The sequence below is a fragment of the Phaseolus vulgaris genome, chromosome 11, assembly GCF_000499845.2.
Source record: "Phaseolus vulgaris cultivar G19833 chromosome 11, P. vulgaris v2.0, whole genome shotgun sequence".
Taxonomy (NCBI): domain Eukaryota; kingdom Viridiplantae; phylum Streptophyta; class Magnoliopsida; order Fabales; family Fabaceae; genus Phaseolus; species Phaseolus vulgaris.
This window is the reverse complement of record NC_023749.2, coordinates 24842312-24859675: the sequence shown is the minus strand read 5'-3', so window position 1 is coordinate 24859675 and position 17364 is coordinate 24842312. Positions and strand designations below refer to the sequence as shown.

Here is a 17364-nt window from a genome sequence, read left to right as displayed (position 1 = left end):
GTTTGACCTTCTTGAAGAAAGTCGTGTAAACAAAGCAAAAGGGCCCGTCGGCGCTTACTTTGTCATCAGCGCATACTGGCAGGGCGGCGGGGCAAGGCAGCACCATCATCCTTTCATCGTGCTCCTTGTGAAACGATTGATAGGCCTCGTCCCCCTTTGTCAACCGCAGAACTGCTCCCGCAGTGTTCACCGACGAGGTCTCCTTTAGAAGGGTTGGGGTGGCCCAAGGATATAGTGTTTTGAAGTCTGGCAGAGGCACGGGGGCTCCTCCAGCGTTAGGTGGAGTCGCCTGGGCCAGAGCAGTTTTGGAAGATGCAGGCCTCTCAGCCTGCGAAGAGGAAGCGCCACGGACTTGGGTTGGGTTGTGCGCTTGTGAAGAAGGGTTTCGTGCTGATGGAGGGGGGTTCGGGGTGATCTTCGTAAAAATTAATAGGTGGGATGATAGTGATAATTCTAGTTATAACTCTTTGGATTATTTAGTAGGTGCCGATAACATACAGGATTTCCTATCTGATAAAACTTTTTTAGTTAGGGATAATAAGAGGAACAGTTATTCCATATATTTAGATATTGAAAAGAAAACTTTGGAGATTAACAACAATCATTCTTTTATAAGTGAACAAGAAAATTTTTTTTCTAGATATCTGAATACTGTTATTAAGAGTGATTACGATCATTACATGTATAATACTCCATTTAGTTGGAACAAGAGTCATGATAGCAACTGCAAACGAAGAAGAAAGAAAAAACGATCAGGGGATTACAGGGGCTGACTCGGTCATGGAAGGAAGGTGAAACGACGAACGAATGTGAGTTCGTTGCGACGATCGGCAAAGCCCTAAGTTACGCAGAAGAGAAATGGAGAAACGACCCACAGCGTATGCACCAGGCAGTTACAGGATGATGCAAATCGGTGAAAATGCAAGGAAACCCAGCAGATGAAGGAAAGTAATTACCTTTCAATGATCAGGAAGACGAGGGAGGAAGATGGAGATCTGGAGCGTTGAAGAGCGTCGAGAGTTTCGCAGAGGGAAGTTAGAGCGTTTTGCAAGCAAGAAGAAAGTGATGGAACAGTGGAACGTAATGGGTTTAAGGGTTTTCGAAATGATTTTGGGAAGCGCTAACGGCAGATGAAGATAGCCGTCGATGAAAGCCACGTGTCGAACGATGCGCGAAGGGTTTGGTGGAGCGTCAGAGCAGCAGAAAGTACTATCGCTTGGAATTCTGCGTCAATGCCACGTAGACCGGTGTTAACGAAGGCTCTTTCAGTCTTTTCGCTAGACAAGTCTTCGCTTAAGACTGGGGGGCTTGTGTACCGCCCTGGTGGTCGGGTATGATGACGTGGCACCCTGCTACAGTATAGGCGTGTTGACAAGGCTCCAAGTTGGCAGTTAGGAAGGAAGTCGGGAGGCACGTGTAGTCGCCGATTGTTAAGTTGGCGTGTTCCGATCTCCAGCTTGCCAGAATAGGCGATCGCCAGGTTGAGGATGAAGTCGCCAGATGCAGACTCAGGCGACCAAGCAGTCGGAGATCGCCAGAACAAGCACATCGCCGGAGATGAAGGAGAAGCAGATTATGAAGGCGGCCGGCGAGACCACAGGGAAGGTGTATGAAGGCCCTAACTCGCCAGTTTCAGTAGAGATCGCACTCCTAAGTTTGCTATGCACTGGGAAGTACCATGCATACGTAACTTAGCCAAAATGAGAGTAGAAGCAGCGCCAAGTCAGGGAACCTCCAGATGATGGCACGTGTACAGTTGGATACAAGCCACGTGTCCAATTCTGTAACTGCCAGGAGAGAGAAAATCACCAGGTATATAAGAGCTCTTAACGAACTTTCTGAGGTACGCACGTTCAGTTCATACACTTTACGCTTGCGAGTGACAGAGCTGTTTGTGAGAGAGAGTTTGCACGGTTCTAGTTCTTAGTATTTGGTGATACCGTCACTGACTTGAGCGTCGGAGTGCGATCGGCCGCAGCGGCGCCGTGTCGTTTCTTTGCAGGTTCTTGAGGTAGATCCAGAGGAGGAACGAAGGTGATAAGCGGTGCGCACGTCGATCCTTTGACGAGGCATTCTCCAGCGCTCCGGTCAACAGGCAGGATCAATAAGAAAGGAAATATGCGGGATCAGGCAACAAGACAGAGAAAGTCTCTATGAATATTGGGAAAGATTCAAGAGGCTATGTACAAGTTGTCAATTCCATCAGATTAACGAACAACTTCTAATATAATATTTTTACGAGGGTCTGATGGCTATTGATAGACAGATGATAAATGCAGCTAGTGGAGGAGCACTTGTTGACTAGACGCCAGTCGCTGCAAAACAATTGATTAAGATCATGGCTTCTAACAATCAACAATTCCACACACGTAGCAACTTTGCAACACCTGTTCGTGGAGTTCATGAGATGACAACCAATTAAGCAGCTAATCATGCTCAGATGAAGGCACAATTACACAATCTCATATCCATGATGAAGCAACTAACTATGCCTCAGATGGTTGCAAGGGTATGTGGAATTTGCACCGCTAACCATGCCACTGATGCTTGCCCCACTCTTCAAGAAGTTGAAGAAGGAAACAATGTTGAATGTCCTCAAGCCTATGCTGCAAAGATATTTAATGGTGGTAGACAGTCTAACCCACCTCAACAACCATTTAACTATGATTTGTCCACTAATAAGTATACTCCGGGTTGAAGGAATCATTTGAATCTTAGATGGGGTAACTCACAGCAACAACAACAATCCCCACCACCAGCTGTTGTATCAGAAAAAGGTGGATCTTCTCTGAAGGATGTAATAAAGCACATGGCTGAAGTTAATACGCAATTCCCACACAGAACAAGTGAAATAGTACAAAGAACAGATGAAAGAATACAAAGAACATAGGTAAGCATTCATAACTTGGAAAATCATATTGGTCAGTTAGCCACTCGTATGAATGAGATAAATTCCAAAGGGCCTGATAAGCTTCCCTCCCAGACGACCATCATCCACATAATGTCAGTGCCATCACTATGAGAAGTGGTACTCAGTTGCATGCACTTGTGCGAAAACCCACCAAAGTAGACAATCAACTGAGATCGTCTAACACCTCCAACATTACTACTCCTCCAGCGAATGATGATCAAAGAAGGGTCAAAACAAGGAATAATGACATGGATGCTCCTCCTAGACCGTCTCATGAAGATGATGTACAAGGAGAAATTGTTAGTCTTGACAAACCATCTATTCGTCTTCCTTTTCTAAAAAGAGTTGTTCAGACAAGTAGAAAAATGGAAGAGGCTGACAAGGAGATTCTAGAGACATTCAGAAAGGTTGAGGTGAACATTCCTCTGTTAGACGCCATTAAACAGATTCCTAGATATGCCAAATTTTTGAAGGATCTGTGTACACATAAAAGGCGTCTTAAAAGGAATGAAAAGGTAAACATGGGAAGGAATGTTTCTGCTCTCATTGAAAAATGCAAAGATCCAGGCCCTTTCACCATTCCTTGCATAATAGGCAGTAACCGATTTGAAAATGCGATGCTTGACTTGGGAGCATCTATAAATGTTATGACTTTATCTGTGTTTATTTCTTTGTCTCTTGGTCCTCTTAAACCCACAGGTGTAGTCATTCAACTCGCTAATAGGAGCGCAGTTCAACCTGCAGGATTTATTGAAGATGTCCTTATTCAAGTAAATAAACTTGTTTTTTCTTCAGATTTCTACATTTTGGACATGGATGGAGAGGATTCACATTCTGGTGCAACAACCATCATCTTGGGAAGACCTTTCTTGAAGACAGCCCGCACCAAGATTGATGTTCATGCAGGCACACTGACTATGGAGTTTGGAGACAATCTAGTCCAATTCAATATCCTAGACGCTATGAACCACCCAATTGAAGATCACTCTGTGTATTATCTTGACATTTTGGATGATATTATGGATGATAATGTGTTGGATTTTTTAGAGGACTGTGATCTTTCTGATTTAATTGATTGGACAGACTCTGAGATAGATGAGTTTATATCATCTGATGGTATAAACTGTTCTAACCTTTGTGATGCAGGTTTTGCAACTAAAGCAAATGTTGTTGATACACACTTGGCAACATTCGACGATTCTAACCCCGATAAATTGTAGGTTGCTGAAGTTTCTCTCAATAATAGACCATTACCGTCCATCATCCAACCGCCCTCACTTGAACTGAAGCCACTTCCAGATCATCTTAAGTATGCCTATTTGAAAGAAAAAAAAGGAGCAACTTCCAGTGATTATCTCCACTTCTCTATCTGATGAACAAGAGCAAAAACTGTTACAAGTGATTAGAGAGCACAAGAAAGCCATTGGCTGGACGATGGCATATATTCCAGGTATCAGCCCTGCTATTTGTATGCATAAAATTCTACTAGAAGAAGGGACAAAACCTGTGAGACAGCCTCAACGTCGGCTTAATCCTCAGATTATTGATGTGGTGAAGAAAGAGATCACCAAGCTGCTACAAGTTGGTATCCTATACCCTATCTCTGACAGCACTTAGGTGAGTCCAATTCAAGTTGTTCTCAAGAAATCTGGGATAAGTGTGATAAAGAATTAGTGTAATGAACTTATTCCCACTAAAGTGCAGAACAACTGGAGAGTCTGTATTGATTATAGACGCTTGAATCAAGCCACGCGGAAGGACCACTTTCCCCTTCCTTTCATCGATCAAATGCTTGAGCGCTTAGCTGGTAAGACACACTACTGCTTCTTGGATGGTTTTTCTGGCTATTTCCATATTTGTATTGCACCAGAAGATCAACATAAGACTACCTTTACCTGCCGCTTTGGAACTTTTGCTTATGGATGATTTCAGCATTTATGGTTCTTCTTTTAATGATTGTTTGACTAACCTTAGTAAGGTACTTGATAGGTGCATAGAAAATAATCTTGTTTTAAGTTATGAAAAATGTCATTTTATGGTGTCACAAGGCATAGTCCTAGGCCATATAATTTCTGAAAAAGGCATTCAGGTAGACCTTGCTAAATTGAATGTTATTTCACAGTTACCTTACCCCTCTTTTGTTAGAGAGGTTAGATATTTTCTTGGACATGCAGGGTTCTATAGGCGGTTCATCAAGAATTTCAGCACGATAGCACTACCTTTATCTAACTTGCTGTAAAAGGATGTATCGTTTGATTTTGGAGAAGGATGCAAATAGGCATTTGATTCCCTTAAAGCAGCACTTGTGACACCGCCAATTTTAAAACCCCTTGACTGGACAATCCCTTTTGAAATCATGTGTGAGGCCTCAAATTATGCTCTTGGAGCCGTTCTTGCACAACGAGTAGATTGTCTGTCACATGTGATCTACTATGCCTCTAAAACATTAGACAATGCTCAATCTAATTACACCACCATGGAAAAGGAGTTGTTGGCCATTGTGTTTTCCCCGGATAAGTTTAGATCATATCTCCTGGGATCCAAGGTGGTTGTTTTTACTGATCATGCTGCCTTGAAATACTTGATAAAGAAGACTGACTCAAAACCAAGGTTAGTTAGGTGGATGTTGCTGCTCTAAGAATTTGTTTTGGAGATTAAGGATAGGAGTGGGGCATGTAACCTTGTGGCAGATCACCTTAGTCGTATTGAGAAGGAACAAGATGTAGTGCCCATCCATGATGATTTCCCATATGAGCATCTTCTTCTCATAACAAAATCAATAAAAAGTCCAACCATAGCGTCTAATGCATATTCTAGGTTATCTAGCACATCTGAAATCATACCTTGGTACGCTGATATAGTGAACTACCTTGCTACTTCAATTTTTCTACCATTGGCAACCAAGGCATAGAGAGACAAACTTTAGAGTGAGTCCAAGTACTATGTTTGGGATGATCCTTACTTATGGCGCTTTTGTAGTGATCAAATCATACGTAGATGTATTCCTGACCATGAGATCCCATCTGTGCTGAATTTTTGTCATGCTCACCTTTTGGAGGACACTTAGCTGCACAACGTACTGCAAGAAAAGTATTGGATTGTGTTTTCTTTTGGCCAACCATTTTTAGAGATGCATGGACCGTATCATCGACGTGTGAGAGATGTCAAAGAGCAAGGGCTGCTATCTCCAAACGACAACAGATGCCCCAACAACCCATGCTCTTTTGTGAAGTCTTTGAGTGTGGGGTATTGATTTAATGGGTCCCTTTCCTGTCTCTTTTGGATTCACTTATATCTTACTTGTTGTGGACTATGTCTCCAAATGGGTGGAGGCAATAGCCACAAGAACTAATGATTCTCATGTAGTTGCAACTTTTATTCGCTCTAACCTCTTTTGCATATTTGAGATTCCTAAAGCTATCATCAGCGACCAAGGCACACATTTTTGTAACAGGTTACTAGATGGTCTATTTAGGAAATATGGGGTGATCCATAGAGCATCCATAGAGGTCTCCAACAGAGAAATAGAGCGCATTCTGGAGAAGATGGTTAACCTAACAAGGAAGGATAGGAGTAAACGTCTTGACGATGCCCTTTGGGCCCATCGTACAGCCTAAAAAGCACCTATTGGGATGTCTCCCTTTAGGGTTGTCTTTGGAAAAGCTTGTCATCTACCTGTGGAGATCGAGCACAAAGCTTATTGGGCAATAAAGGCATGCAACATGGATTATGACAAGGCAGGAGAGCAGCAAAAACTCCAGCTGCAAGAGCTGGATGAGATCCGTTTGGAGGCATATGAGAACTCAAAATTTTACAAGGAGAGGACCAAGCGTCTCGATGACCACTTCATCACTTGCAAGAAGTTTGTTGCAGGCCAACGTGTGTTAATGTTCAACTCCATATTAAAGCTTATGTGATGGAGAAGTGCCTTCATGATTGGAGTTTTTGTTGGTGAAATGGCGGAAGCACAATGGATGTCTACGGTCAAGGCCTCTTAAGAGGTGTGGTGGCCTTGGAGGTGCATGCTAGGTAGGGAATAAGAGTGGTGAGGCAATCTCTCTTTGGTAGTGATATGAACCCAAGAGCATGATATGAACATGTTATGAATTCAATATGAGTTGGAACATTAATAGGCACCTTTAGAATTGGATAAAGATTCTTTACCCATTCAAGAACTTAATCAAGAACACAGGAACCAAGCCAAACTCACATAGAAACCCATTTTTCAATATATGAACAGAATGAAACAAGGAAAGAAAGCTAATGCACCGATTACAACTTCAACAAACACATTCAGAACCACAAGAACAACAAACCCATGCAAACCACCAAATATAATCACAAACTAAACAAGTTCTACCGATTGAAACAACAAGAAACAACAAAGACATGTTTTAGAGTTTGATTTGGAATGGGTATGGAAGAAGAAGATGAAAAGGACAAGGAAACTTATGTGGTTGGAGCTTTTGGAATTGTGCACGCCACTTGAAGGATGGTTGGCTTCAAGATGAGTGTTGTTGCTACCACTTGAGAGCCCAAAAGATCTCCCAAGATAAGATTAGAAGAGGAGAAGACACAAGCCTTTCACACTCACTCACCAATTTGGTAGAGATTCCTTTCTAAAAACTCAATTTCAAACTTGTTATTTCGAAGACCCAAGCAACCCTTTTGTAATAGAGAGGGTCGGTCACAAATGTACAAAAGAGAAGGAGCTTGAAGGGTGACTTTCTAGTTCCTTCTAAACTAGCGCCTAAGCCATAAAGGAATAGAAATAGTCATTTCTTTTATCCTTTTCCTAAATTAGCGCCTAAGGTGCTATACAAATGGAGGTGTCTTTTTGGTTTCCCTCTTAGCACCTTCGTAAACACTACTCCTATATTTTTACAATTTTATACAAGGGTAATTACAAAAAGGGAAAACATTTGCACCCTATTACCCAAAACTTTAGCTTTGCTCCTTGTAATCCTTTGAGGTATGAAGGATGATGAGCTAATTTGCCTTTGAGAATCTTGAACTTGAGCCTCAGTCTCTTCTTCTACTTGATCTCCACCATGCTCCCCGAGTTGGAGAGAATTCGACCACGAATTCTGAAGACCTGTAGAAAAAGGAGTTAGATCACTGATATTAAAAGTATGACTACCAAGAAAAGTATCAGGCATATCTAACTCACAAGCATTATCATTAATCCTCTAGATGACCTGAAAAGAACCATCTCCACGAGGCATAAGCTTTGACTTTCTTTGAGTAGGAAAACGATCCTTTCTCAAATGAAGCCAAACCCAATCAACAATTTCAAAAACTAATGCCCTTCTCCTTTTGTTGGCATTTTCAGCATATTTGCCAACTTTCTTCTCAATTTGTAACTTGATGTGATTATGAAAATCTTTTATAAAAGAAGCTTTTTCAAAACCATCTTTGTATAGAACATCATCAAGTATTGGAATTGGAAGAAGATCCAGAGGTGTTAAAGGATTAAATCCATACACAACCTCAAAAGGAGAATGGGAAGTGGTAGAATTTACTACTCTATTATAAGCAAACTCAACATGAGGTAGTAAATTCTCCCATACCCTAGGGTTCCCATAAATAAAACATCTTAGCATTTGACCCAAAGTTCTATTAACCACCTCAGTTTGGCCATCAGTTTGGGGGTGGCATGTAGTAGAAAACAAAAGTTTTGTGTCAAGTTTGCCTCATAAGGTCCTCCAAAAGTGGTTTAAGAACTTAGAATCTCTATTAGAAACAATGCTTCGAGGAATCCCATGTAATCTAACAATTTCCTTAAAGAAAAGATTTGCACTAAAGCACGCATAATCTACTTTGTGGCATGGTATAAAATGAGCCATTTTAGAAAATCGATCCACAACCAGAAAGATAGAATCCATTCATTTTGATGTCTTGGGAAGTCCTAAAATAAAATTCATGGAAATATCTACCCAAGGCATTGTTGGAATTGGAATAGGGGTATACAAGCCATGGGGTTGCACATTAGATTTAGCCGTTCTACATGCTATACACTTATCACAAAAGCTATGTGCGGATTTTCGCATGTGAGGCCAAAAGAAATGCTCATGCAAAGTATCTAAAGTTTTTGCTACCCCAAAATGTCCCATTAATCCTCCCTCGTGTGCTTCTCTAACAAGAGATTGTCTAATAGAGCTTTGGGGAACACAAAGTCGTTTACCTTTAAAAAGAAATCCATCTTGTAAGAAAAAATCTTTGTGTCCACCTTTAGCACATTTTTGAAAGATGAGAGAAAAATCAAGGTCATCATGATAAAGTTCCTTGATGTGATTAAACCCAAGAAATTGGACATATAAAAGGTTTAACAAGGTATAGCGTCTAGAAAACGCATCGGCAACAACATTAATTTTACCTTGCTTGTGATTGATCACATAAGAGAATTGCTCAAGGAATTCCACCCACTTAACATGCCTCTTATTAAGCTTGTTTTGGATTTTCAAATATTTAAGAGATTCATGATCACTATGAATCACAAATTCTTTAGGAAAAAGATAATGTTGCCAATTATACAAAGCTCTAACAAGTGCATATAACTCCTTATCATAAGTGGAATAATTTAGATGACTTCCTTTCAATTTCTCACTAAAATAAGCTATGGGGTGGCCCTCTTGAAGGAGAACAACCCCAATGCCTATACTAGAAGCATCACATTCTATCTTAAATGTAGTAAAATTAGGAAGGGCTAAGATGGGAGCATTAGTTAACTTTTCTTTCAAAATCTCAAAAGCTTTTTGTTGCTCTTCTCGCCACTTAAAATCCACATCCTTTTTCACAATGTCATTGAGAGGTGCGGCAATAGTACCAAAGTCTTTCACAAACCTTTTGTAAAAAGAAGCAAGGCCATGAAAGCTTCGAACTTCGTTCACATTGGTGGGTGTTGGCCAATGTTGAATTGTTACAACCTTTGTTTGATCTACATGCACCCCTTTACTACTTACAACAAACCCAAGGAATTCTATATGATCAAGCGCAAACATACATTTAGCAAGGTCAGCATACAAATGTTCTTTCCTAAGGGTTTCCAAAACTAGTCTAACATGCATTTCATGATCACCCAAAGACAAGCTATAAATGAGAATGTCATCAATATAAACTACCACAAACTTGCCAATGAATGGTCTTAAGACATGATGCATGAGACGCATGAATGTACTTGGTGCATTAGTCAAACCAAATGGCATAACTAACCACTCATACAAGTCAAAGTTGGTCTTAAAAGCAGTTTTCCGTTCATCTCCCGGTTTAATACGAATTTGGTTATAACCACTCTTAAGATCAATTTTGGTAAAAAAATTTGATCCATGCAATTCATCCAACAAATCATCTAGCCTAGGAATGAGATGCCTATATTTGATGGTAATGTTGTTTATGGCCCTACAATTCGAACACATCCTCCATGACCCATCCTTTTTAGGGACAAGTATGATAGGCATGACACAAGGGCTCATATTATCTTGTACCCACCCTTTGGCAATTAACTCCTCAACTTGTTGGCGTATCTCTTTTGTTTCACTTAGGTTGGTCCTATATGCAGGACGATTTGGCAAAGAAGCTCCCGGAATTAAATCAATTTGATGTTCAATCCGTCTTAAAGGTGGTAAACCCTTAGGAGGATCTTGAAACACATCTTGAAATTCCTTTACCAATCTATCTAAACATGTTGGACTAACCTCACCCTTTTCTAACGCAAGAGTCCTAGGAATAGCTAAAAAAATAGGCTTGTGAGAAGCTATTACCTTATTGACCACATGGCTAGAAATAAGAAGGTTCTTCTTAGAACTTTTTTTATTTTCATTCTCCCTCTTTTGCTTCATTTGAACTTGGTCCTCATGGACCTCTCTTGAAGAGAGAGACTTTAGTATGATCTTGTGTCCATGGAAGTCAAAAGAAAGTTTATTGGTAAAGCCATCATGAAAAATTTTCTATCAAATTGCCATGGTCTACCCAACAGAACATGTGTAGCTTCCATTGGAACAACATCACACAAGACCTCATCTTTGTATTTACACATAGAGAAATTAATGAGGACTTGCTTGTTAACAATGATCTCTCCTACTTCACTTAACCATTGTAATTTGTAGGGCTTTGTATGACAGATAGTAGACAATCCAAGCTTATCTACCACTCTTGTACTAGCCACATTGGCACAACTACCCCATCCACAATCAAAGAACATAACTTGTCATTAATGAGATATCTTTTATGAAAAATATTTTCTCTTTGACTTTCACCAAAGGGCTTTAAAACTTGACCAAGAAGACGTCTCACTACCAACAAGTCACCCTCAAGTTGACTTTCGCTTTCATGCTCACTTGGTGTTCTAGAAGGGGAAGAATGCCTAGAGGATGCAGAATCATGCCCACTAACCACTACCCCATCATGTATAAACATATTTCTTTTAGAAGGGAAATTAGAAGCTGTGTGACCATATCCCAAACATTTAAAACACTTCTTACTAGACGATTTGGTTAGAGACTTATGATTAGACGTTGAAGGCTTATAATCTCTAGCTTTGGAAGATGACTCTTTAGGAGGATACTTTGAAAAAGATTTGTTTTTATTTTTCCAAGAGTTGTTGTAGAAGCCATCATTATGAGTGTTTTTTAAAGCATTTTTCTTTGAAATTTGAGTTTCAACCTTGATGGCAAGGTGAAGTAAAGTTTGTAAAGATGAATACTCACGAAGTTCCACAACATCTTGGATATCACTCCTAAGAACACTTACAAACCTAGCCATTTTAGTTTCAACCCTAAACCCTAAACCTTAATTAAAAGTGTGTCTAATTCCTTTGCATCCACGCTTAGTGTGCCTTGGTGAAGCCTTTGGAGCTTCAACAATAGGTCTTTCCTAAAGTGTGGTGGAACAAATCTATCACGCATACACTCTTTTAAATTGTCCCAAGAAACCAAGGGAGGTCTCTTGCTTAGCCTAATGTTCATAAGAGTCTGATGCCACCATAACATGACATAGTCTAAAAATTCTAAAGAGGCTAATCTAACCCTTTGGTCTTCTTGGACCTCATGTACATGAAAGATTTGTTCACATTTAGGCTCCCAACCTAAATACACATTAGAATCACTATCCCCACTAAAACTAGGCAATTTTACAATTGAAAATAAGGCTTTGCCACATTTTGGCGCCCATCTTCATGATGATGCCTATCTCCATGATGGTGATGATGCCTCCTTCTTCTATGTTATTTTTCATTGCCGTGAGCATTGGAAGAAATCCTTGAAGAATGTCTATGAGCATGGTGGCTTCCATGGGTGGAATTGGTTGATCTATCATGATTCATTTCAAGTCTTTGTAATCTTTCCTCCAGCTTTTTTATAGCTTCATCCTTTTGTGCAAGGGAGCGTTTTTCCTCTTTCAATTCACCAAGAATAAATGCTCTATGAGGAGAGTGTGGTTTGGAAGAGTCACCACTTGAATATGCAGCCATTAGAAAAAAGAAAGCAGCAAACACAAAGAACAAACAATTTCAAGAAAAAACAAGGTTGGAAAATGGAACAATTATGATGTTGTAATGAAAATTAAAAAGACACTCAAATTACTCCAAGAAAGAATACTTCCCTCAACCAATCTGCTCTTGGGGTTTTGTTAACTCTCAAATGAAATATGTCAAACCAAAGCACTCTCTCTTAAAGCCAATACACCACAAAACTGAAAGAACAATAAAAGACAAGCAAAAAAGGTGTAAACAAGAAAGGACTATATCAAAAGAAATACAAGATATATGACAAACTCAAAGACTAGTGAAGAAATTACAAGCAAGAAAAATAAGGTACTCAATTAAAAGATGGCACACAAAAGAAACCTAAAGAAAAGCACTAGAGTAGATGAAGAAAACAAAAAAAATAGAACTACTAGAATTTTATGTAAACTGTGCGTGACTTTACAGATTTATCTGGTACTGAAGAAATCAAACTGGATTATGAAATTTAAAACAAATAAATTTCAAGATCTTATCTCAATAATGACACTGGAATCACACAAAAAATAGTGCCCCAATTAATTGTGATAAATTTTGCAAAATTACTGCCACTTTACCATATTTTTTTTGTGCCAGAATTACACATTGGACGTATTTGATTTATCATTTTTTTTCTATTTTGAATTTTGACTCACTTCTTTTTTCTACTTTTTTGTAACACTCTCAAAAACTCAAATCCAGAATTTCAGAATTTTACAGTAATCAATGAAATTTTAATAAACCCAAACAGTCAGCACATTTTCAAGAAAACAGAGGAAACCTAATGGAAAATGAAAAAAACAAAATTGAGAACTTCAAAAGACATAATAGAATTGATATTTCAAGAACTTATATAGATCTACAATACAAGTAAGAACTCAAATCTAAAAAGAAAAGGCACCAAAGGATCAAGAAAACAAACACATAAAACTGTACTCAATTAAAAAAAAAATCAAGAAACCAAAATTATCAACAAAAGGACTACATAGAATTGATAACTTTTTGGGAGAAACATGACTTTGACAAAACTTATAGAGATTCAAAAATCAAAATGACACAAACACAATGTATTAAGAACAAGAAAACAACAAGAAATATCCAAAAATAGTAAAAAACAGAATGCGAATGACAATAAAGGCAAGGTATATGAAATTAAAGAACAAGAATGTAAAGTTCTTGAATTAAAAGTGCAAAAAACAACTCAAACACATAAGAACACACCTAATACTCATGATACCACATGATATGAACCCAAGAACATGATATGAACATGTTATGCATTCAATATGAGTTGGAACATGAATAGGCACCTTTAGAATTGGACCAAGATTCTTTACCCATTCAAGAACTTAATCAAGAACACAAGAACCAAGCCAATCTCACATAGAAACCCATTTTTCAACATATGAACTGAATGAAACAAGGAAAGAAAGCTAATGCACCGATTAAAACTTCAACAAACACATTTAGAACCACAAGAACAACAAACCCATTCAAACCACCGAACATAATCACAAACTAAACAAGTTCTACCGATTGAAAACAAGAAACAACAAAGACATGTTTTAGAGTTTGATTTGGAATGGGTTTGGAAGAAGAAGATGAAAAGGACAAGGAAACTTATGTGGTTGGAGCTCTTGGAATTGTGTACGCCACTTGAAGGATGGTTGGCTTCAAGATGAGTGTTGTTGTCGCCACTTGAGAGCCCAAGGGATCTCCCAAGATAAGACTATAAGAGGAGAAGACACAAGCCTCTCACACTCACTCACCAATTCGGTAGAGATTCCTTTCTAAAACCTCAATTTCAAACTTGTTATTTTAAAGACCCAAGCACCCCTTTTATAATAGAGGGGGTTGGTCGCAAATTTACAAAAGAGAAGGAGCTTGAAGGTTTACTTTCTAGTTCCTTCTAAACTAGCGCCTAAGCCATAAAGGAATAGAAAAAGTCATTTCTTCTATCCTTTTCCTAAACTAGCGCCTAAGGTGCTACACAAATGGAGGTATCTTTTTGGTTTTCCCTTTTAGCACCTTCCTAATCACTACTCTTATATGTTTTACAATTTTATACAAGGATAATTACAAAAAGGGAAAACATTTGAACCCTATTACCCAAAACTTTAGCTTTGCTCCTAGTAATCCTTTGAGGTATGAAGGATGATGAGCTAATTTGCCTTTGAGAATCTTGAACTTGAGCCTCAGTCTCTTCTTCTACTTGATCTCCATCAGGTAGTGTGGAGTTTGAAGATCAATAGTCTAACCTTGAGAGGTTTTTGACAAGAAGTGAAATTGACTCAAATTTGGAAGCAATTCACTAGTATATTAATCTTGTGAAAACATGAACTAAGCCACTCCTTATATAGCAAGTGAGAGTCGATTTACATACAAGCAAAAGGAGGGAAATTCAAACTTACTCTAATTGAAATTGGCGCAAAAAATGGGAGCACATGGAAGGCATGTTCAAGGATCTAGAATGTACAAGGATTCTAGAACTTGCGCTCCAATTGGGCTTGCTTTGGACCGGCCTAGGTTTAATTAGAAGTTTAGGAAACTCTAATTAAACCTAGGTTGGTATTTTAGGTACCAATCTTCATTTTAACAAAAATTACAAAAGAAATTTCCTATGCTAATTTTGACAAGAATTTAAATGCTACCCTACACTAGAGTCTATGGCGTCTTGAACATGTATAAGAAAGTTTCTCAGCCATCAGTAGCAGTATTCCAGTCTTCTTGAAGCTTCTTAGCCATGGCTCTAGTGGTTGGCCCAATTCTACACTTTGGTGGGCTTTCATTTGAGTTGGTGCTTGGGCCTCTTCCATCATCCCCTCCCTCTTGAAAAGGATTTGTCCTCAAATCCAATGCTTCTTCGTCTTCATTATTACCTACAAAAGGAGACAAATCAATGACATTAAAAGTATCATGCACTCCATATTCCACAGGTAAATCAAGTTTATATGCATTGTTATTGATTTTCTTGAGGACTTGGAAAGGTCCATCACCTCGGGGACTAAGTTTAGACTTTCTCTTAGTTGGAAATCTATCCTTCCTAAGATGAAGCCAAACTAGATCTCCTTCCTCAAAAATGATTTCTCTCTTTCCCTTATTGTTATGTTTAATATATTTCTCAGTTTGTTGTTGTATTTGTTCTTTAACCCTCTCATGCATTTTCTTAACAAATTCAGCTTTTGTAGCTCCTTCCTTATGCACAAAAGTTTGTGGATTAGGAAGGGGTAACAAATCTAAAGGAGTAAGAGGATTAAATCCATATACAACTTCAAATGGAGTCATATTAGTAGTATTGTGAACTACTCTATTATATGCTAACTCAATATGGGGAAGGTACTCATCCCAAGATTTGTGGCTACCCTTCATGACCGCCCTAAGCATAGTAGAAAGAGATCTATTGACTACTTCCGTTTGTCCATCCGTTTGAGGATGACAAGATTTTGAAAATTGAAGTTGAGTGCCAAGTTTCCCCCAAAGGGTTTTCTAAAAATGACTTATGAATTTTGGATCTTTATCTGATACTATGCTTCTAGGTAATCCATGAAGTCTTACCACTTCTCTAAAGAAGAGTTTGGAAACATTTTGAGCATCATCCACTTTGTGGCATGGAATAAAATGTGTCATTTTGCTAAAACGGTCCACAACCACAAAAATGGAGTCAAAACCTCTTGCAGTTCTAAGGAGCCCTAGAATAAAATCCATGCTAATGTCTTCCCACGGAGCACTTGCAATAGGTAAAGGAGTATAAAGTCCATGAGGCATTGTTTTAGATTTAGCTTTTAAACATGAAATGCATCTAAAATAATGTCTTTGAACATCTCGTCTTATATGAGGCCAAAAGAATTTTCCTTTTAAAAGATTAAGAGTCTTATATACTCCAAAATGGCCCATGAGACCTCCTTCATGAGATTCCTTTACAAGAAGTTTTCTATGTGTTCCTTGGGGTATACAAAGTTCTCCTTCCTTAAAATGATACCCCTCAGACACATTAAATCCTCCTTGTGCTCTATGTTCACACTTAGCGAAGATGGATGCAAAATCATGATCTTCTTTGTAATGTTCTCTTATGTTGTCAAATCCAAGAATTTGAGCTCTAGGTTTTGAAAAGCTTGTCATCTACCTGTGGAGATCAAGCAAACCTTATTGGGCAATAAAGGCATGCAACATGAATTATGACAAGACATGAGAACAGCGAAAACTCCAGATGCAAGAGTTTGATGAGATCCGTTTGGAGGCATATGAGAACTCAAAATTTTACAAGGAGAGGACCAAGCGTCTCCATGACCACTTCATCACTAGCAAGGAGTTTGTTGCAGGACAACGTGTGTTAATGTTCAACTCCAGATTAAAGCTTATGCCTGGAAAGTTGCGCTCAAGATGGATTGGTCCATTTTTTATTACCCATGTCCATCCTCATGGTGTTGTAGAATTGCAGAGTCTAACGTCTACAAAGACATTTAAGGTGAATGGACATCGTCTAAAGCTCTTTCATGAGATTCCTCAAGAAGAGACGGTGGAAGAGATTAACTTGCAAGCCCCCAATTACCTTCAAACTTGAAGAGGGAGTATTCCTTCTCTTACTTTCATCGTACACATTTATAAACTGTTTTTACATTGAGGACAATGTTTTATTTATGTGTGGGGAAGGAGAATTATAGTTTAGGATTTATTTTTGTCTCTTGCTTTTGTTTGCTTTGTTTGAGTTTAATTTTCTGCTTAAATAAAATAAATTAGCTTTTTAGGATCGTCTAATGACTGGCATGTTTCATAATTCTTGCAAATCTTGGTTTCTTGATATTTGTTGTTTCAGTCGTTTTGCTATCAAATTAATATGAATCAAGCGTAGACTTGTTCAATGCTAGAAAGATGATAGTATAATAGTGGTCAGATGACCTCAAGTCGTCTCCCAAAGAATCTAATAGTGAGTCTAGTGAAAAAACCTTCATAGCTAATT

General features: G+C 38.7%; 3 protein-coding genes across 3 annotated transcripts; all 3 read left to right on the top strand.

The window, feature by feature from the left end:
- Nucleotides 1–3018: 3018 nt before the first annotated feature.
- On the top strand, nucleotides 3019–4131 carry LOC137837826 (uncharacterized). Its single transcript, XM_068646975.1, has one exon. The coding sequence runs from the start codon at nucleotides 3019–3021 to the stop codon at nucleotides 4129–4131; it is 1113 nt and encodes a 370-aa protein (XP_068503076.1).
- Nucleotides 4132–6168: 2037 nt separating this feature from the next.
- LOC137837812 (uncharacterized) lies at nucleotides 6169–6528 on the top strand. The gene has a single exon (XM_068646953.1). The coding sequence runs from the start codon at nucleotides 6169–6171 to the stop codon at nucleotides 6526–6528; it is 360 nt and encodes a 119-aa protein (XP_068503054.1).
- A 10086-nt stretch (nucleotides 6529–16614) lies between these two features.
- Nucleotides 16615–16968, top strand: LOC137837787 (uncharacterized). Its single transcript, XM_068646920.1, has one exon. The coding sequence runs from the start codon at nucleotides 16615–16617 to the stop codon at nucleotides 16966–16968; it is 354 nt and encodes a 117-aa protein (XP_068503021.1).
- Nucleotides 16969–17364: the final 396 nt, after the last annotated feature.